This window comes from Schistocerca cancellata, chromosome 4 (genome assembly GCF_023864275.1).
Source record: "Schistocerca cancellata isolate TAMUIC-IGC-003103 chromosome 4, iqSchCanc2.1, whole genome shotgun sequence".
Taxonomy (NCBI): domain Eukaryota; kingdom Metazoa; phylum Arthropoda; class Insecta; order Orthoptera; family Acrididae; genus Schistocerca; species Schistocerca cancellata.
Window position 1 is genome coordinate 217,430,269 of NC_064629.1, and position 22,042 is coordinate 217,452,310.

At 38.9% G+C, this 22,042-nt stretch overlaps 1 protein-coding gene across 1 annotated transcript in view; it reads right to left on the reverse strand.

The window, feature by feature from the left end:
* The window catches only part of LOC126184824 (putative ammonium transporter 3), a 265,519-nt gene that overhangs the window by 65,885 nt on the left and 177,592 nt on the right, over positions 1–22,042 (reverse strand). The window contains exon 8 of the mRNA XM_049927407.1: positions 6,469–6,557. Within this exon, the coding sequence (XP_049783364.1) occupies positions 6,469–6,557 (89 nt within the window). The remainder of the gene's footprint in view (positions 1–6,468; positions 6,558–22,042) is intronic.

Genomic DNA, 22,042 nt, shown 5'->3' on the forward strand with positions numbered 1-22,042 from the left:
TTCACAAAATATAAACTTCTGAGCCTGAGGTTGTTCAAATAGGTAAACAAAATAGAATGATAAAAGAATAATTAAAAGCAGAGTTTGTAAAATGGAAGAAACAACCAAGAACAGTACATGAAAAACTTGAAAACAAATCGACCTGTTACTGATACAACAGTAAAAGTTACAAATGGTATTAAAAGTTTCGATGGTGATGTATTGAAAACTATAGAAGAAAATAGAACAGTAGAAAAAAATAAATCATGCCATTTTCTGTCACCACTATTTAGACAAATTTCACCACATACCACACATTAAACAATATGATAGTAACAAAAGAGATTATACACTAAACAAATACGAAATACAGGATTTAATCAAGAAATATGAATAAGTGGTTAAAAACGGAAAAAATTAAAACATGGAGAACAAAATATTAAAAAATTAACATAAGTGAAAAACTGTTAGAAAATATCAACCATTGTGAAGATTAAGTTTTTGGTTTAAGGCCTGTTGTGATAATCTTCAAACATGCCAAGGGTCTCACTGAGGCCTTCACAGATCAAAATTATTGTCCTAATGTACCAGAAACACATCTACTGTGCCTTGTTTCTCCAGTCACCTATTACAACCCATATACACACTGTTTGACCACAGAGGAGCACTTCTCTTGTGACTCAGTATCACCCAGGAAGGTACCAACTGAATCACATTCTCCAAATCTCCACTACGGTTTTGACTACCAATCGTCATGCACTGAAATGAGGAATGTCGTCCCCATCCCTCCCACAGTTGTATTCCAACAGCCACTGAATCAATTCAGTATCTTGTAAGGTACACATATTGTACTGTGGTCGATCCACACTTTGTACATCACAATCACAGTTCTCAAGATGACCAGTTTAAACTGTAATATCTTGATACAAACCCTTTGCTAAATTGCACACAGTTGATAAAACACATGTATCATCTATGCTTTTGTGTGTGTGTGTGTGTGTGTGTGTGTGTGTGTTTTTTTTACCAACTGAGTTTTTTTTTGAGATATGTATATGTGTGGAGTGCCTTTTATGCTTTGCCTTCATGTAATGTAATAAGACAATTTGTTGCCAAATTCCATAAAATCATATGATGGCAGCAAAAGACTGTTGAAACCAGTCATCTTGGAACAGTGAAAGTGGCTGCATTGCAATCACTGCATACAAAACGTGTTCTTCATTTCCTACTCAGTATCCTTGATCTTCTGATCTCCCAACTTTACCTCTGCTCTCAAACCATTGCCTTATGGCTCATATCCCTGCAATAGACTTAGATGCAAGTCCTGTCCCATACCCACTACCGCCTACTCTACTTCTCACCTCTGTCCTCTTCCTTTCCTTCTTCCCCCCCCCCCCCCCCCCCCATCTCCAACCCCAAGCATAGCCTCCAATGCTGCACCTAGCAACCCAATGCCGTCCACACCATGTCCCTGCACACCCCCACAGACAGCACTAGCATCTTCTTGCAGTCCTACCATGCTATCTCTCTCACCCTCCATCCAATGGCTCCATCCTCCACACCCCACCACCCACCCTAAAAGATTGCTACTCATGTCAGATGTAGTTTGCAGTCAGACCTCAGTGCCCGGAGACTGTGGCCACATGTGCATGAGTTGTGCTTGTGTGAATGTGTGTGTTTTGTACATGAGAAGGACTTAATCCAAAAGCAAATATTTTAACAGTCTTTTTCACTGTGGCAGTCTGCTACCTCACCTTCTGTATTTGGTGAGTAGCTACTGTAATTAGGCAAAAAGCATTACAAAGGTGTAGTTTCTATATTTTTAAAACAGTTCTTTAACTATTCTGGTGTTTTAGCTATAATTTAATGGTAGGTACATTCTGAACAGTTGTCTTAGCAGGCATATTTGTGCTGGAACCATGTAATGGAACATGTATCTGAAGATTGTTTGCAAGGAGTTCTGGAGTACACGCTCATGTGGCAGTGACTGATTCTGTATCTGAAGAAATTGATTTTTATATAAAAATCAAAAACATTTATTACTCGATAACTGTTTCTATTTAGCCAAAAATATAACAGCTCTGTGTTCTGATGGTAATTTGATCTGCGAGTTAATCATTAACTTTTCTTGCTCTGTTGTTCAACTTTGGGTGTTATTTCCTATTGTCAGTTATCATAAAACTTGAGGCTACAAGGATCCCAGTGCATACAGGACATCTCAGGTCTTGAAGAGGGACTGTTGACAGAGTAGCTCATCTTCAACATCATTAACAAGTAATGGTGGAAACCTAGATCATGACCTATAATGGTATAGTAGTGCCTTTGCTGGAGGCTGACCTTGTTGTTGCTGTTGATATAGTCCTCAGTTCAAAGACAGGTTTGATGCAACTCTCCATACTTGTCTATCCTGGGCAAGCCTCTCTGACTCCACATACCTAAATCAACATACATCCATTAAGAACAGCTTACTGTAGTGAAGCCTTGGTTTTCTGTGTATGTTTTAACCCCCACACTTTATTGGTTACCAGACTGACTATTTCTTGATGCCTCAGGGTGTTCCCTATAAACCAATCACTTCTTTTAGCGAAGTTGTGCCATAATGCTCTTTTCTCTCCATTTTCATTCAGTACTTTCCCAGTAGTTAGCCAATCAACTCATCCATTGTTCAGTGTTAGTTTATAGTATCGAATTTCAAAAGCTTCTATTCTCTTCTTATCTGAATGATATGAAACAATGGACAATCCAGGATGGGATAACAATGTCCAGAGACACTGGTCATGTGAGTGTGAGTTTTGTTTGTGTGAATGTGCGCGTGTTTCCAACTTTTGGCCGAAAGCTTAGATTTATAGCAGTCTTTTTGTTGTGCCTGTCTGTGACTCAACATCTCTGTATTGTCTGAATGATGTATCATCATGTTTCACTTCAATACAAGGTGACATACCATACAAGCACCTTCAGTAAAAGACTTCTTAAAACTTAAATTTATATTTAATGTCAATAACTTTCTCTTTCCTGATACACTTTTCTTGCTGTTGCCAGCTTGCATTTTACGTTCTCTCTACCTGCGCCATCATTAGTTTTTTTGCTTTCCAAATCACAAATATCATCTACCAATTCTAGTGTCTGATTTCCTACTCTAATACCCTCAACATCAACTGATTTATTTGGCTATATTCTATTGTTCTTGCTTTTTGTTGATTTTCATTTTACAACTCGTTTCAATTCATCATTAATTATGCACAACTGATCTTCCAAGTCCTTTGCTGTCTCTGATAAAAACCTCAAATTTTTATTTCTTCTGCCCGAGTTTTAATTCCCTTTCCAGGTTTCTCCTTCATTTTCGTTACTATTCGCTCAATGTACAGATTTAATAACAGGAAGGCTACAACCTTGTCTTAACTCCTCCTTGCCTGTCATTTTCTTTCACTCTTGTTTCTGCTGTTAGTTTCTGTATAAGTTATAAATAACCTTTGCTCCCTGTATTTAGATCTCTGCTACAGTGAGAATTTTAAAGAGTGTGTTCAAGCCAACAATTTCAAAAGATATCTCTAAATTTACACAAGCTATAAATGTAGGTTTGCTTTTTTCCCCGTTCATCCTCTATGATGCATCATAAGGTCCATATTCATTCAGATATTCCTACATTTCTCTTAAATCAAAACAGATCTTCCTCATCTCATCTTCTAGTAGCCATCCCATTCTTCCTGAAGTATTCTGAGTTAGTATTTTGCGAAAATGACTTACCAGACTGATGGCTCAGTAATATTGAAATGAGTCAGCACTTTATTTTTTTGAATTTGGGATGATTGTGGAACCATGTTCACCCAGAACAGATGAGGCTATAGGCCACATGGGTTGTTGGGATTCTGGATAAGTTAACTTAGACATTCAGACAAAAATAGAATACCTTGGGTGAAAGCCATAAACACACATGTCACATTTATTTTCATCCAAACACACAAATTATACATTATTCTCACATAACTTGTGACAAAATATTAAAAATAACTACAGCAAGTGTCTTTTCATCCAGATTATTGTGTCATTTATGTGTAACAATCAGGGAAGAGTTACACCAGCATTAGTTTGGGTGAAGTTGTTTTTGCCTGTGTTACAAATGAACCATTATGATGTTCAGCTGCATTGTTGCCTTTAAATGTGTCATAATGGCTTCAAATGGTGATGAACATGTAGTGACAATTTCATCATCAGGAATTATCATTTTGAAATAAATGATTTCAGTTGCCTTCCAGTTATTCTTCCTGATACTACTGAAGTTACAACAAGAACAATTCTCGTTAATCCATTCTATTCGGTGCATACAAGGTGTAATAGCTTTGTCATGGTTGGTTCTCTGGAGAATTTCAATAATCCTGAGAGAATGTCATCTACTCCAGGAACTTGTTTAGACTTAGGTCTTTTAGAGTTCTGTTAAATTCCTCTCATAGTATCATAAACCCCATATTATCTTTATTTACTTCATTTTACATTTCTATAACATTGCCTTCAAGTTTATTTTCAGTGTATGGACACTATGTATTCCTTCCACATTTCAGCTTTTCTGTGTATGTTTCATATTAGCTTTCCATCTGAGATCTTTATTTTCAAACAGCTGGAACCTCTCCTCTCCAGAGGTTCTTTTCCCTGTTATGGGTGACCACTATATTGCTGTTAATAGTGGTTCACTTACATTCTTAGTGCTTATTCCTTATTAGTTCCACCGCAGTGTTACACCTGTTTAATTTTTTGATGGTAAACCTGTACTCACTGGGTCAGCAGCATTTTCTTCCTGCCACCACAGTTCTACAATTCTTATTACATCTCATTTCAGCCAACCCATTTCTGTTTTCAAATTCTTTAATCTAGCTACTTCATTAACAGACATGAAATACCAAGGTCTAACCCATAGAATGTTATATTTGTTCTTTCTAATGACAACATTCTTTTCATTAGTCCCTCCTTGAGATTGAAATGGGGGACTATTTTACCTTCAGAATATTTTATTCAAGATTATGTCATCATCATTGAACTGTACAATAGAGTTGAACATCTTTCAAAAACATATTGCCTGTAGTTTAACCTTGCTTTCAGCTGTCCATAATATCTACATAAAAAATCCATATTGGCTAATTTTAGAAGGCCAGATAAGTCAGTTATATAGCCTGTTGCCCCAACTATTGAATAGGCTGATACCCCTTTTCAGGAATCATATAATGGACAATCAGAAAGTTTCTGGGTCTTTCTGCACACAATATAACATGATTATAGTGTGGGTATATGTGCATTAACATGTAGGGAAGGGATTAGTGTGCCATTTGTTTCTTTCCAATGCACATGTGGTAAATGTGGAAATATGAACTATGGTGCCATTACCTAATGCATTCAAACAAAGTCAATGTGCTGTAATTCTTTTCTTGGCTGCCAAAGAATGAACACCGACGAACATCCATTGGAGAATGAAGAATGTGTATGGGGCAGCATGTCTCTTGAAAATCACCATTGAGAAATGGTGCACCAAGTTCCGTGCTGGTCGGAATTTGATAGATTTGGCTCTGGAGTGTATACTTGCATAAATGATTTTTAATGTCATGTATGAATACAACCTTTAGAAAAATGGCAAATTCATTTTTCAGGCTGGTTAGGACACATAAATAGAAACTAGTTTGACAGAAATGGTTGCTAGAGAGAACTGACTGGCAGTGTAGTCACTACAAACGTTACCTCAAACTGAGTGAAGGAGCAAAGGTGCCACTATCATTTCTGAAACTTCCTGCAACAGGGTCAGACTCCTAGTGCCATTAAAAAATAACTATGAATCTCATGCTTTCCAACTTCACTAATGACATAGGCTGAAAGTAAGCATGATAATTAACATAAAAAACCTAGTTCTGGTTAATGCTTACATTAAGGGGAAATGTTGAAATGGCAGTACTGCGATAGATTTTGGAACCAATAGTTCCTTCCTCAGGGAGGAGAGAAGATGAGATTGAGGAAGGTTAAAGAGGAAAGACAAGTCGCTCAGACCATAGGGAGAGATGGATTCATTTGTTGTGACAAGGGGTGAGAAAGACGGAAAAGGGGAAGGGTGGTTACATGAAAGAGAACATCTATAAGCAATACTGTCATTTGTCCTGATGACAAGCACTGATCAATGATTGTATCTCATAATTTTATATTTTTGTGAGAGAATTTTCGTTTTGATACAAAAAAATTACTATCATCATTCTGTCCTGGCTTTGGTATACTGCTTGTAGTCAAAGCTAATTTCTGAGAATATACCCTTTCATTGTGTGGTTTTATGTTGTGCTTTTTCCTGTGATCATCCAGCATATAGTATTGTTCAATATAGCTAAACGAATATCTTCTAATGTATTTTAGTTTTAGATTTTCTAGACTTGTTTACTGTGTAAAATGAACACTGCAGTTTTTATTGCAGAAGATTATTCATTTATATTTATGCACCATGCTGAGTCAAATTGGTCTTGTACTTACAAAGAGAAGCAGGAAATTTGTTGTTATGCCCCATGTTACCAAGCAGACCACTGACAAAAGCTGCACACCTAACATGTACCAGCCACCTCCTGTGATAAAGCATAAGAGAAAAATTAAATTACTGAATGGCTGTTTATAGAGGAAGACTGTGGAGTAACACAGACAGTTCAGCTCAGCTTTTACTTGGATGTGCAAGCATGAGGTTGCCAGTGCTTGTGGGGGATGGTGTGGGCTTGGTTGGACTATCCATAGAAGACTGGGATGAATTGACCATGACAAATCAGTATCAGATCATCCAGAGGGATAAAATTGGAACTTCTACAAGGTTTTACATAGAGGTCATATGTCCTAAACCGAGGCTTAGGCTTCGAGCACTACGGGACTCAACATCTGAGGTCACCAGTCCCCTAGACTTAGAACTACTTAAACCTAACTAGCCTAAGGACATCAAACACATCCATGCCCGAGGCAGGATCCGAACCTGCGACCGTAGCACTAAACAGAGAAATGAGCTCTGACACTAAGGAGGAAAACATGTTAACTGAAATGGATGGCTACTATAAGAAATATTTAGCTAAATATAATGAGCATAAATTTCAGTTGGTAACAAAAATTACCCAGGAGAACAAATTCTATAAAGAAGTTTGGGATGAGTGGATCTTAAAGAAAAGTTGTCAGTCACATCGAGAAAGATTCTAAGGAGAGGTCTGCTGCATACTGGTGGGGATGAAAAGAAGTTTGCTTCTGTGAATGACTTCAAGGCTTCAAAAGGCCTCATATGGGATAGCAAAATGAATCAGAATATGATAAAATCTTGATTTCACTGAAGGGGTAGGTACTAGCCTGAATGGGTTAGGGAAAACCTTAAATCAAGATGGACAAACGAGAATTTAATTCTGCCTTCTTCGAAATATAAATTTGGTCTCATTGCTCTATTAAGTTCTGCATTTAGTGATTTGGAACATTAGTTAAGACCCAAGCTGTTATCTCATTTGGTATGCTATATTTTATTTTGTTCATTAGGTGGCATTGTGTACCCATATGGAATGTCTTCAAGAATTAAGGAACAAAGAATCACTCTTGGTGACATCATCTATTGCTTTCTGGGCCTTGTGAATGAATAGACGGAGCTGCGTTTGAAAATATCACTGTCTGTGGAAACTATTTTCATTCCTAGAGGATATTTTTGTCTTCAGAATTTATAATACAGGAGCATAAGAAATCTTTCAAAATTCTACAACAGACTGTGGTCAGTGATATAGGGCTATAATTGTGAACATCTGTATGGCAAACCTTTTTCAAAATGAGATTCACCCATAAATTTTTCCCATCACTTACAACGCTTTGTTGTTCCAGCAACCTGTCATGTAGTGCTGTTAAAGAGAAGCGAGTTCTGCCCCATACTGTGTGCAGAATCATTTAGGTACTTCATGAGATACTGTCATCATTCCTCTGTTAAATGACTTCAGTTGACTTCCTATTCCATGGTCACTTATTTTGTTATTCGTCATTTTAGCACTTGTGTGATGACTGACAGGAAGAACCACATCACTGCTTTACTAAATGAAACTGTGTTGAGAGAAGGAATTCTGTATTATAGCCTTATCCCTGTAATGCACCATTTCAGTTGACATTATGGTCACTGAGTGTCTGTACAGGTAGTATTGATATGTTATATGAATAACAAATCAATAAACAGAAGACCAAAATTGCTTAGAATTTTCTATAGATTGGTAGAGAGAATTTTATTTTCAAATTATTGAAAGGTTCACATATGCCTCTCCTTGCACTATTTTTTTCCATTTTATGTTTGTCCACAATGTTTTGGTTATGCTGAAATCTCTTTGCTTTTGGAGCATATTTCTAACATGGTCTAACCATGGTGCACTTCCCATCTCCCACACCTTTGCTCAGCACATACATGTCCAAGGTGTGTTAAACAGAACTTTTGAACTTTATCCATGAAAGGGAGATGGTGGTTCAGTGAAACAAAAGGAAATTAGTTCCCCTAACTGTAATCTTGATTCCAAGTTAAACATACAGTTGGCTACAATTTTCTATTGTTGGGACTCTTCTGTATGTAACAGCATCATCTGCAAAAAGCCTACCAGAACCTCTGACTTTATCCACTAGGTCATTTATATACAGGGTGATTATAATTAAACTTGCAAAACACTGTAGAAATAACACCACTGGTCAGAATGACATCAAATTGCAACAGAATATTATCGGAGAAGGTGGAAAATGTACGGCAGAAGGAAAAAATAGCGTGAAAATTGATCAATAGATGGTGCTGTATGTGTCAGAATATGTAAATGAAAACACCTGTCATGCCCACAACCCAATGAAGTTGGTATAAACATGCTGGGTACATGGCTTTTCCTCCTTTCGCATCTGTGACGTTCCCCATGACAATCTCAATGCATGATCGTTTTTTGCTTGTACAGCCATATTAAAGAATGTTGACTGTGCACACACCGCTCTGCGGAAGTTCCAGACACTGGAGGATTTGAAAAAAAAGGCGTTGGTCTGATGACTGCTGTGAGTCTGGAAAAACTGATTGGGAAATTCGAAAAGACAGGTTCTTTTGGTGTGCAACCTGATAGGAGGAAACGAATTTATTCGACGTCAGTGGAAGCAGTGGCCACAACAATGCAGGAGGAGACGAGTGGGGGTGTGCAAATGTGTGGTGTGTGGAGAATTGCCCAAACATTCGACATATCCGTGAGCACAGAGTGTAAAATCTACAAAAGGTCCTTCTTTGCTGTCCATTGAAAATTACCCCTGTGCATGAGTAGCTTCCTGTTGACCTGCCAGCAAGAGAGACCTTCGATTTAGAATTTCTTGCTTGAATGGAAGTGGACAACGATTGGCCGCAGAATATTTTGTGGACAGACGAAGCCCACTTCCATCTGACAGGATATGTCAATACACAGAATTGTCGAATATGAGCAATGGAAAATCCACACTCAAATCAGCCAGTACAACTCCACCCTGAAAATGTTACTGTGTGGTGCGGATTTATGGCATCACTTATCATAGTGCCATATTTTTTCGGAGAGAGAGCTGCTACCGGTCCTGTTATCCGTATTGTCACTGCTAAGTGCTACGAGTCTTTTGCGCAACCACGTCATTCCAGCGCTCCAACAGCGTGGATGTGTGGATGGGATCATTTTTAAGCAAGATGACACAACTCTGCACGTTGCAAATCTAGTTAAGCAGCTACTGAAGCGGCATTTCGAAAATGCTAGAATGATCAGCCACCATTTCCCTATAGCCTGGCCGACCCGATCACCTGATCTTAATCTGTGTGACTACTGGCCTTGGTGCTGTCTGGAAGTTGTTGTTTTCGGTGTCATTATTGCATACTTAGCTGCAGTGAAGATATGCATTACGCAACACATTCTGAACGTGACCCCGGAAACACTTTGATCAGTTGTGGAACATGCTGTTTCTCGATTTCCACTTTTTGCAGAAAACAGTGGACAGCATATTGAACATGTTTTCCGCCAGTCACACGGAAATTAATAATCCGATTTGATTTTGATTGATGCTTTTCATCCGGGTTTTGGCCTCAGGACAATTAAAAATCGACTTTTCCCATCCAATGTGATATGACCTCACTGTGGTGGATGAGCTTACGTAAAATGGTTCAAATGGCTCTGAGCACTATGGGACTTAACATCTGAGGTCATCAGATGTTCTAAGGGTAGAACTTAGAACTACTTAAACCTAACTAACCTAAGGACATCACACACATCCATGCCCGAGGCAGGATTCGAACCTGCGACTGTAGCGGTCGCGCGGTTCCAGACTGAAGCGCCTTTAACCGCGTGGCCACACTGGCCGGCTGAGCTTACTTAACTAACAGTATCACACCCATACACCCATGGACACTGGGACACTGAGTAGTACAATGCAGTTTGTTTCCTGTCAAACGTACACCTTAGGCATTGTTATATGATTCATTTGTCATTTGTAGTCGACCATTATTAGATTATGATGCTTACAGTGCCATCTATTGCTACATTTTGTAACTATATATTTTTCTTCTGCCATACGTTTTCTCCCTTCTCCGATAATATTCCGTTGCAATTTGATGTCATTCTGACAAGTGATGTTATTTCTACAGCGATTTGAAAGTTCATCTTTAATCACTCAGTATATTGTGAATGGTAATGATACCCCTATACTTCCCTGACATATGCCAAAATTACTTCTATGTCTGATGATTTCTCTCCAATTAGAATGATATACTGTGTTCTATCTGTTATAAAATCTCTTCAACCAATCACAAAGGTGGCCCAATGTTCCACATGATTGCATTTTGTTCATTAGGTGACTAGACAAACTGTATGGATGACCTTTCAGAAATTAAGGAATAAAGAATCAGTCTGAAACAGAGGAACATAACCAAACAAGTAACTATAAATACCTTATCTTTTTCCAATATTTACGCTAGAATCCATTACGAATATTATTATTATCAAGAAAAGAAACGGAATCTTCAGTCTTGAATCTTTTCCCACAAAGTTACTAAACCAGTCAATCCCTGAAATTTTCTGCTCATCTAAAGTTTGGGGATGGGTTATCTGATTAATGGTCACAGTTTCATCTCCTAGTTTCCTACATCGAGGCCATAAAGTGCTGTGAACTTTGTTAAATGTAATCAGTTATGTTTTCTCCCACTGAACATAAAAAACTCTCATGCATTCACAATTGCAGAGACCCACTAAAGTGATTAAAACAGTGCATGGCATAATAGCACCTCCCCCAATTAAACTATTCAACCAATCTTTTGAATAGGGATGCCTTACCGAAGTTCTGAAGTATGCCAAAGTCAGACCTCTGTTCAAGAAGGGGCAGAGGGAAGACATGGAAAACTATCGGGCTATTTTTATTCTTCCAGCCCCGTCAGAAGTGTTAGATAAAGCAGCTGCAAACCACATCAAAAACTTTATCATAAAAAAGGATATGATTACAAGTAACCAATTCAGATGTTGACCAGGAAAAAAATACTCGGGATGCAGTGAACAACTTTACTGAAAAGATAGGCCAATCATTGGATCAGAGGAGTAAAATTGCAGGTATCTTCTGGGATCTCACAAAAAGCATTTGACTCCATGAACTGTGACTTAACTACAAATTGTACAAATACCAAATTAAGGACAATGCTCTAAATTGCCTAACATCGTACTTACACAACTGATAACAAAGGGCAACTATCACCTTAGATGCAGTTAATTATTATTCTAAATGGAGTACAGTATTCCAAGGTTCCATTTTGGGGCCAATCCTGTTCCTATTCTACGTAAAGGACTTACTCAAAAAAAATTTACCCATCTGTTATGTTTGCAGATGATACTCCTGTTTTAATTGAAAATGATGATGCAGAATGAATTCTGAGCTCCACTTTAAGCACACTGGGTACCTTAGATAACTGGTTCCTGCTAAATGGATTGAAACTGAACATTGCAAAAATCCATATGGTACATTTCAAAACCAAATATTCAAAAAGTGTGAAATTTAAAAGTCAACACAACAATCAACCTATGAAAGTAGTTGACATGCTCAAATTCCTGGGACTAGATGTGAACAAGAACTTAAGCTGGAATACACATATTGACTTCCTATCAAATAGACTAATCAGTTTTGCAGTTGCATTGCATATACTAGCGAATTCCACTGACTTGAGTACATAAAAAATTCCTTATCATAGTTATTTTGAATCTGTAATTAAATACAGGATAATTTTCTGGGGAAGTTCAAGTAATGTATCATGAAACTGAAACTGCAAAAGAAAACTGTGGGATACATGTGTACTGCACAGTAAACTGAGTCTTGTCACCCATTATTTTGGAAACTTCTAAATCCTAACTGTTCCTCCATATACATTTATGAAATTATAATTTTCCTACACAGCAGACAAAAATTATTTGATGTGAAGAATTTTAACCATACATGTAATAAAAGAAACAAAATAATTTTATGCTACCACACAGCATTTGAAATTATATGCATGGACTCCTCAGTATATGGGGACGACAATATATTACAAATTAATGGGCACAAAAAATATTTAACATGGAGACAGAAATTTTAAAAGCGAAGTTACAGCAGATTCTGTAGGAAAAATGCTACTATTCAATAGAAGAATTCACAGAGGATGAAATTATAACTTGAGCAAGGGGTAATTATGTATGTATATATAACAAAACTGTATTATTACTATTATTATTATGCTGTTTGTTTACATTAGATGTTCTTCGTTTGTGGTGAAATTTTACCAAAATTTGATATGCCTCCTGTACCTGAATTAAATGATTTAGATTATTATGTTAAGGGACAAATCACACACACACACACACACACACACACACACACACACACACACAGTTTGAAAGAATTATCCAAATGGGACAGAAATCAGCAAGTTGCTGGGGCTCAGTTCAAAGCATGATACATCACTGAAGACAATTCTACTCCAGTCAAGGAGATTCCAGGCCCCCAACGATGACCTCTGAAGATTTGTGAAGACATCCTGGACACAGGTGGGATACCAACCTCATTATCACCTGCCATACAGCTTAACAACCAGGAGTGATGGTCTGAAGCGCCATTTCATATCATACCACAACAGCTTTGGTTTTCATCCAAGACACCCTTACAGCACAGTGGTGCATCAATGATATTCTACACCCCACGTCATTGCCCTTCATGGCAAGCCATCTTGGGCTTACATCTCAGGAAAGTAATGCCCACCAGTACACAGGAATAGCTTCTACTACTTGTCCTCACGCTTCCCAAACTCAAACCCTACCTTCGCCAGATCTCTCCCCGACTGAGAACATTTGCACCATTACGGGCAGGGCCCTCCAACCACCTCAGGATTTTGACGATCCAACGTGCCAGTTGGACAGAATTTGGCATGATAACCCTCAGGAGCAAATCTAAGACTGTCAATCAGTGCCAAGCTGAATAACTGCTTGCATAAGGGTAAAAGGAGGACCAATGCATCATTGTCTTACTCAGTTTGTGAAGCCCTTTCTCTTGAATAAATCATCCAATTTTTCTGCAACTTGAATCATCTTTTTGTCTTTATATGTACATCACATCTACCGATTTCTGTTCCTTTCAGATAATTTCTTCATAGTGCATCATTTTTCTTTTTTTGTCTTATAGTGTATTTTTAGTTGGTCCCATTGTAACCCTATTTCATCGATTAACTCTTTTATGAGCATTAAAAATTTTGTGTGGATAGCTTCCTTCATTTTGCACTTTTGAGTCTACCATAAGCTTCAACATAATTTTTCCAATCGGTTCCTGTGGATACCACATTGTATTTTCATTCCTGCACAACTTGTCGGACAATGCATAACGTAAAACTATACAGTCTCCTTCAGAATCTGAATCTTTTGGGTTTTGTGAGGAAATATGTGGCTTCTTACGGGTACTTTCCAAATGTACGAATTTCGCAAATTCTCTTTGACGAGAGCTACTACTTTTGTAGGTTCGTTTGTCATAACATTAAGAAAATTATCTGACTTTTCAACTGCATCTATATGCCATTCAGAATTCGTATGCATTTCTGCAGATTTTAAAAAAATTATAAAATTGGTGAATGAACGGCTTCTGGGTGTACCATGATGCATCATATGTGGTTGGACAAGCACACACAACTTATAAAACACACGTTTCACTGCTTTAGAATAAATCAATCATGAATATAATGACAGCCAGTCGAAACAAAACATTCTCTTTTCGCCACGTACGTCATTTTTGAAACTATAATTTTAGGTTGCCATGGATTGAAGAAACTCTTGAATTTAAGGAATCATCATCCTCCTTTCTTTCAATCTAATTTCCGACATTGGAGACACCGACCAGGAGACTACCACCATTTACATCAAAGCGCTACACGCCAGCAGAAATTCTAGCTAGGTCTATATCTTTCCGTCACTACAGTTACTGCGAATTTTAATAGAAATATTTGAGTTGACTCACTCTATCCTTGTGATATTTCAGTGCAGGTACTATATTTTTTGGATTTACTCATTTTCTTTTTTGACTTTAATTCATTTGTGAGATGCAAAATATCGATCATTTTTTTCACTCTAATTGTACACCTCAAAACGCACAGGAAATTCTAGATAAACCACATCCATACACCGTTGTTCACTTATAATTCACTGTTGACTATGGAAAAATTGAGAGATAGTTACTTTCACTAACTGAAAACACTCTTCAGATGAGTTTTGTGACAGCACATTATACAGACGGTCGTGTGATGCTTATTCGCCGTAGTGTTTACGAAATGAAACAAATGAATGTTATTGTACAACAGTTACTCAATGAGTGCTACCCACTGTTAGTTTGCATAGGTTGGTGGTAGTTGCTGTGCCACTTCCTGTTTCTACCGACAAATACAGATCTGCAGAAGCATAGAACAAATGCACACCCTTTCAGCAAATGAAAATAAATATAACACAATACGAGGGGAGGTCGAAAAGTTTCTAGTCTGTGATAGTTACCGTAATGTCTCGCACAATAAACCCCACCTACTTTTATGGTGACCTTTTGTGGGTATGCAAGTCAAATTTCGCGGCTCCAGCTTCGTTACTTTTGCCGCTAGAATGCGTTGTATATAGTAGTGTAAGCAAAATAGCGAATGTCGAGAGAATCAAGAAACATGCTGTGATTGAGTATCTTCATTTGTAGGGAATGATGCCCAAGGAAATTGTGAAGGACATCCGGAATACATTTACGGACAGTGCTCCACTTTTGCAACAGTGAAAAATTGGGTGTCCTACTTAAAACGTTGATGAACGAGTATGGAAGATGCGCCAAGGAGCGGAAGGCCTGTCACTATTGCCACTGGTGAAACAGTGACTGCAGTTCACGATACAATTCTCAAGGATTGTCGAACAACGTAGCAGCACATTGAAGCCACATTTGGAATCTCCCGTGGGCGTGGTCATGACATTGTTATGGATATTTTGAGAATGCAGGAAGTTTCATGTCGGTGGGCCCCAAAAGACTTGAATGCAGATCAGAGATGGGAGCGTGTGCAGTGTTGCAAAGAAATCGTCCGCCAATTTGAAGTGGATGAAGACGGCTTTCTTGCAAAGTATGTGACAATGGACGAAATGTTGGTTCACCACTTTGATCCTGAGACAAAACAACAGTCACAACAATCTAAACATTCTTCATCCCCTACCTCAAAGAAATTCTGGGTGCCAAAATCAACTAGTAAGGTGATGGCACTGGTATTCTGGGATGCAGAAGGGCTAATAATGAAGGATTACGTGCAAAAGGTAACTATCATACTACTGCACCCTCCTGCGCCATTTGAGAGAAGAGAGAAAGAAAAAAGGCACGGAAAGTTGGCGTGTAGAGTTTTTTTGGATCAGGACAACGCACCGGCGCAAAAAGCCCTCACAACAATGGAAACTCTGCGTGACTGCGGGTTAGAATTATTACGCCATGCGTCATATTCTGCAGATTTGGCTCCATCAGACTTTTCCTTTTCCCAAACCTAAAAAAAGACCTCAAAAGACGATGATTTGATAATAATGATGCAGTGATTGATGCTGTGATTGATGCTGTGAACGCTTGGTTGGACTCTAAAACGCAGACCTTTTATTTGAATGGTTTTCAGGAGTTATCTGAGTATGTCTGCAAGTGCATTAGCGTGCATGGATATTATACTGAAAAATAAATCGATATTATGAAAATTCTGTCATTCTTTATTTGTTAGGCTAGAAACTTTTCCACCCTGTCGCCTCATATGTACTTTAAAATAATGTCTGACATTTGTTAACCATTATTTGAATGCTGACGAAATAAGGTTTTGTCGAGTGTATTTTGACAGCCAACCGTTTTGTTACACCTAGTGATGTGGGAACTGGGAAGAAGGAATCACTAGTGAATACCAAAGTGCTACCAGCAGTCTAAGCACTTCGTCTTCAGGCCACGAGTGGCCTACCGGGACCACCCGACTGCCGTGTCATCCTCTGAGGAGGACGTGGATAGGAGGGGCGTGGGGTCAGCAAACCACTCTCCTGGTCGTTACGATGGTATTCTTGACCAGCAGTCTAGCTATCTCAATGACTGTATATAGGAAGTTCAAAGAAATGGGTTACAATGGCGAAGCAGTTCCTCATAAGCCACACATTTCTTTAGTCAGTGCTGAGTAATAGCTGAAGCGGTGTAAAGAGTGACACCACTGGACAGTGAATGACTGGAAAGGAGTGATGTGAATTGATAAATGATAGTGGAACCTGTGGAAAACCAATGAAACTGCTTGGTTTGGCGAATGCCTGGAGAATGTAACCTGCCATTATGTGTAATGCCAACAATGAAGTATAGAGGAGGTGGTGTTATGGTATGGGGGTGTTTTCTGTGGTCAGGAAGTGGCCCTTTATTGACCTTAGGAAAAAATAAATGTGGATTGATATGAACACATTTTACAGCATTGCTTACAACAGAGAAACAGTTTGGAGATTATGGTTGTATCAGCATCTATGAGGTAACGGTATGTGGACAATAACATCCCTGTAATAACTGGCCTGCCCCGGTCCGACCCTGATCTGAATGAAACATCTTTGAGATGAGTTACAATGTCGGCTTCGCTCCAGATTCTAGGTTAAACATCACTGCCATTCTTCCTTAGGCATTAAGACCCCTCACTGAAAGTGTCCCCAGCAGAGTTCACCCCCATCATAAAAATGGAGGTTTGATACATCCCATATTAATGTCCACCACATGGCAAACACATACTTTGGATCACGTAGTGTGGGGAATATAACGTAATATTCTAATACCACTGATACTTGTATCAGGTGAAAACATTAAAATGCATCAAAAATTTACTTTTCCACTGCTAAAACAAACACTCTGATATAATGAAGCTCTGTGCTATGGCAACCATTTAGATACTGTATCAAGAGCAGTGAAATAGCTCCAACCCGTCCCACTAGGAGCACTACCAGTCAAATCTTACTCTTAAAAAAGGGGTAGTCTTATTTCACTGTGTCCTATGTTTCACTGCACTCCATTTTCCCATATACTCAACATTTTCAACCCCAGACATGAAGGACTGATGTCGAAAACTCAGGTAATTTGAAATCTGTTTTTTCACATTTTCTAAGAATAAATATATTCCTATCTTTATTTATTTTTTATTGACACCCATAGTCAGTGATGATATAACAATCCTATAATCATTGATTCCGTGCTGTGTGTTAACTGAATCGACAAGTTAGGGCCTGTTTCTAACAAAGATATTTAAGATGTGACCTTAATGAGTCAGTTTTGGATGCTGTAACTTTTTGATAAGGCACTTAGAAGTTTCTCTACTTCATACCATAAACACTTCAGTATTTAAGTCTATAGCTGGTGTGTTGAAACTTCTCCCTGATACTATAACTACAATAATTCAGCTGCAAACAAGAGGACGAGACTGGCACGGGGAACGTTGTTGCAAATCGCTAGTTCAGCTTCAGCCCAATGAACGGGGCTGGATTTCTTCACCAATGAAGCCAGTTGCCTGTAGGAACCGAGGATGGCCTCAGAAACCAAGCTGCAGTCATTGGTGATAATGTGACTCACGATCTGCAGCTGGTGGCATCCAGTGTGGTCCATAGCCATCAGCAGAGCCTCCTCCACTTCTCTGGTAAAATCTCCTGGCAAGCATACAGACTGGACTAGTGTTCCTTCCCGAACTGCTTGCTACTTCTCTAAGGGACTCTATCACCTACCTAACATTGGGAGCTGCTGCACTTGTCTACACCTTTCAGGAAGAGTTACCCAGTTTCAACACACAAGGAACATAGTGCTGGCTCAAATGTATTTCGTCAATGGGCGAGACCTCAAAGCTGTTTTAAGGCATAAGGGACAGCTATACAGAGGTTCGTGACCCAGCTATTGTTTGCCATTCATATTGAGGCGATTGTGAACGCGCCAGGTCGAGCGTATCAGAAACCACTGTAGCGTCAGGGATTGTAGGCAAAACTAAAGGTACCAGAGGTGCTACAGCTTTTGGCCTAAGTGCCTTAACTCCAGTACAGTCCAGGTTAGCAGCATGGGAAACACTAGTTAACAACTGTTCCCAAAATGTGGTCAATTTCCTCTGCATCCATAAAAGCAGGTATAGTCCCTATCCATCATTGAACTTTGTACTTCAATACAACAAAGTACACAGAGGTGACAAACCTCATGAGATAGTGATATGCATAGTATGGATGGCGGTAGTGTCGCTTACACAAGTTATTAAAGAGCAATACATAGCTCTCATTTGTACTCAGGTGATTTATGAAAAGATTTCCGACATGGTTATGGCCGCACGACGGGAATTAATAGTCTCTGAACGCGGAATGGGAGTTGGAGACAGACGCATGGGACATTCCATTTTGGATATAGTTAGTGAATTCAATATTCGGAGATCGACAGTGTCAAGAGCGTGTCGAGAATATCAAATTTCAGGCATTATTTCTCACCACAGGCAACACTGTGGTCGACGGCTTTCACTTAACGACCAAGAGCAGACGTGTTTGTGTAGAACTATCACTGCTAATAAACAAATAATTCAAGAAATAACAGGAATCAAATTGGGACGTATGACGAACGTATCAGTTAGGTCACTGTGGCGAAATTTGGTGTTAATGGGCTATGGCAGCAGACGACTTACGCGAGTGCCTTTTCTAACGTCACGACATCGCCTGCAGCGCCTCTCCTGGGCTCGTGACCATATAGGTTGGATCCTAGGCGACTGGAAACCGTGACCTGGTCACATGAGTCCCAGTTTCAGTTCGTAAAAGCTGATGTTAGGTTTCGAATGTGGCACAGACCCGACGAACCCATGGACACAAGTTGTCAACAAGCACTGTGCAATGGTGTGGGCTGTGTTTAATTGGATCCAAGAGAAACGATCACTGACTGAAAATTGTTATGTACTGCTACATGGAGACCATTTGCAGCCATTCATGGACTCCATGTTTCCAAACAACGATGATTCTTTTATGGATGACAATGCACCATGTAACCAGGCCACAGTTGTTAGTGATTTGTTTGAAGAATACTCTTCACAATTCGAGCAAACGGTCTGGTCACCCAGATAGCTCGACACGAATCCCATTGAACATTGATGAAACATATCGAGAGGTCATTTCGTGAACAAAATCCTGGACCGTTAACACTTTCACAATTATGGACGGCTACAGAGTCAGCATGACGCAGTATTTCTGCAGGGGACTTCCAACGATTTGTTGAGTCCATGCCACGTAGTGGTGTTGCACTACACTGGGCAAGAGGAAGCCTGACATAATAGGAGATATCCCATGACTATTGTCACTTCTGTGTATAGAGCACTACTCCAGTCAGTCATTGAATGCAGTCTAAGTACTGTTTCTGTGCTGCTTCTTGCTATCACTATACTACAATGTGTGTTGACTTAGATTTAATGGAAGCAAAAGATGAAAGAATATGCCTTATGAAATTAAAAAAAATATTTTTACTGTGAAATAAAACCAAAACAGTTTCCAAAATAAGGAAATTTGTTCAAAAGTGCACATCTTTGAACATCTGTGAAATAAAAATATCCTGCTGGGTATCATTCAATATCATATTGCCCCATCATGTGCATTGTAACGTGTGTGGATCTTCCTTGGCAGGCTGTACCTTAGGTTGGCAAGGCAATGCTGCTCTAGCCTGTCCAGATCTTCAATGACGACCCACCTGAGGTCATACATTATGTGGCGGGGCTTCATGTGACGAGTCATTGCAAGTGTCAGCAAATCCAAAGAATGTTTAGTTGGGTTTTTGTCAGAAAATACCACAAGCCATTCCATTCAGTTGCTCAGTACTGCACAGCTCTCAGACTATCATCAACAGCTGTGAGGGACACCTGACTGCAATACATGATATTGGCTCAAAACTTGGCTGATGCGGCTCCCAGTGTCTAGAGGCCAAATTGACCATATTGTGTGCTGTTTCGGTCAACATTGTGATAGTTTTCTGTCATGTGGAATTCTCTTATTATGTACATGTACTGAGAACACTAGCAGACATATTACTGAACAGTTTATTAGACCACTTCATGTTAAAAGAAACTTGCACACTCTGCTCCACTCAGCGCTACGTGATATATAATGAACAGACTTAACACATGGTATGCATAAGATGACAATGCATGAGGAAAGCAAAGACACTTGTATATGAAAGAAAGATATGCAAAAGATCATTGCTCACAGATCATATATGTTCACTCGGATGCTTTGATTAAGCTTAAAACTTTGAAATAACCCTCTTAAAAATGCCATGAGCTGTACAACCCACAAAATTTATAATGTTCTTTTTTCTTTTCTTGACCCCTCATGACAAATAACAACTGTAGTTTCGCCTTTATTTCAGCCTTTCACAGTACCAGCACAGTCAGACCAAGTTGGTCAATGTTACAAAGTCAGATCAGTCAGCTATTCAGGCTGTTGCCCCTACAACTATTGAAAAGGCTGCTGCCCCTCTTCGGGAACCAAAGGTTTGCTTGCCTCTCAACAGGTACCCCTCAATTGTGGATGCACCTATATGAAAGAAAGATATGTAAAAGATCATTGCTCACAGAGATCATAGATGTTCACTCGGATGCTTTGATTAAGCTTAAAAGTTTGAAATAACCCTCTTAAAAATGCCATGAGCTGTACAGTCCACAAAATTTATAATGTTCTTTTTTCTTTTCTTGACCCTTTTGTCATATCTGTAGGCATCTCATTCTTTTGCAAGTAAAATATTTTTACAACTTTGCTGGCTACAGCTTCCTTCATATACTGATGTCAAATTTCAATATGCTTCCACATTTTATAATTTGAAGTAGCAACAGACAAATTTAATGCCATCTGATTATCACGAATTACAGTTAAACGCATATCATAGCTTATCATTTCGTGCAATAAGTTTCTTAAACAAACGGCCTTTTGACAAACCTCAGAAAGAGCCATATACTCAGCCTCTGCGCTACAAAGAGCAATAGTTTTGTGCTCAGCACTTTGTCATGAAACTACAGAGCTACACAATTTAAAAATAAAAGCATTTCGCCATTTCCTGTCTAAGGAATAATTTGTCCAATCTGCATCCACAAAACCATGTAATTCTAAATCTCCTTTCGTAAACATTAGAGTGTAAATCTTAGTTTACTTCAAATATCTCAAAATCTTACTAGCGTATTCTGTCAGAACATGAATTCTTAAACTGTCTTAAATAGCTCACACTGAGAGGAATAAATGGTCTTGTAAGTACTGAAAAATACGTTTAACTACCTAGTAAGTCTTGATAAGGAACATGAACCATAGATATTCCCATGATTGGGTGGCTGCATGCCTCAATGGTACTGATAGCCATACCATAGGTGCATCCGCAATTGAGGGGTACCTGTTGAGAGGCCAAGCAAACCTTTGGTTCCTGAAGAGGGGCAGCAGCCTTTTCAACAGTTGTGGGGGCAACAGTCTGAATAGCTGACTGATCTGACTTTGTAACATTGACCAACTTGGTCTGACTGTGATGGTACTGTGAAAGGCTGAAGTAA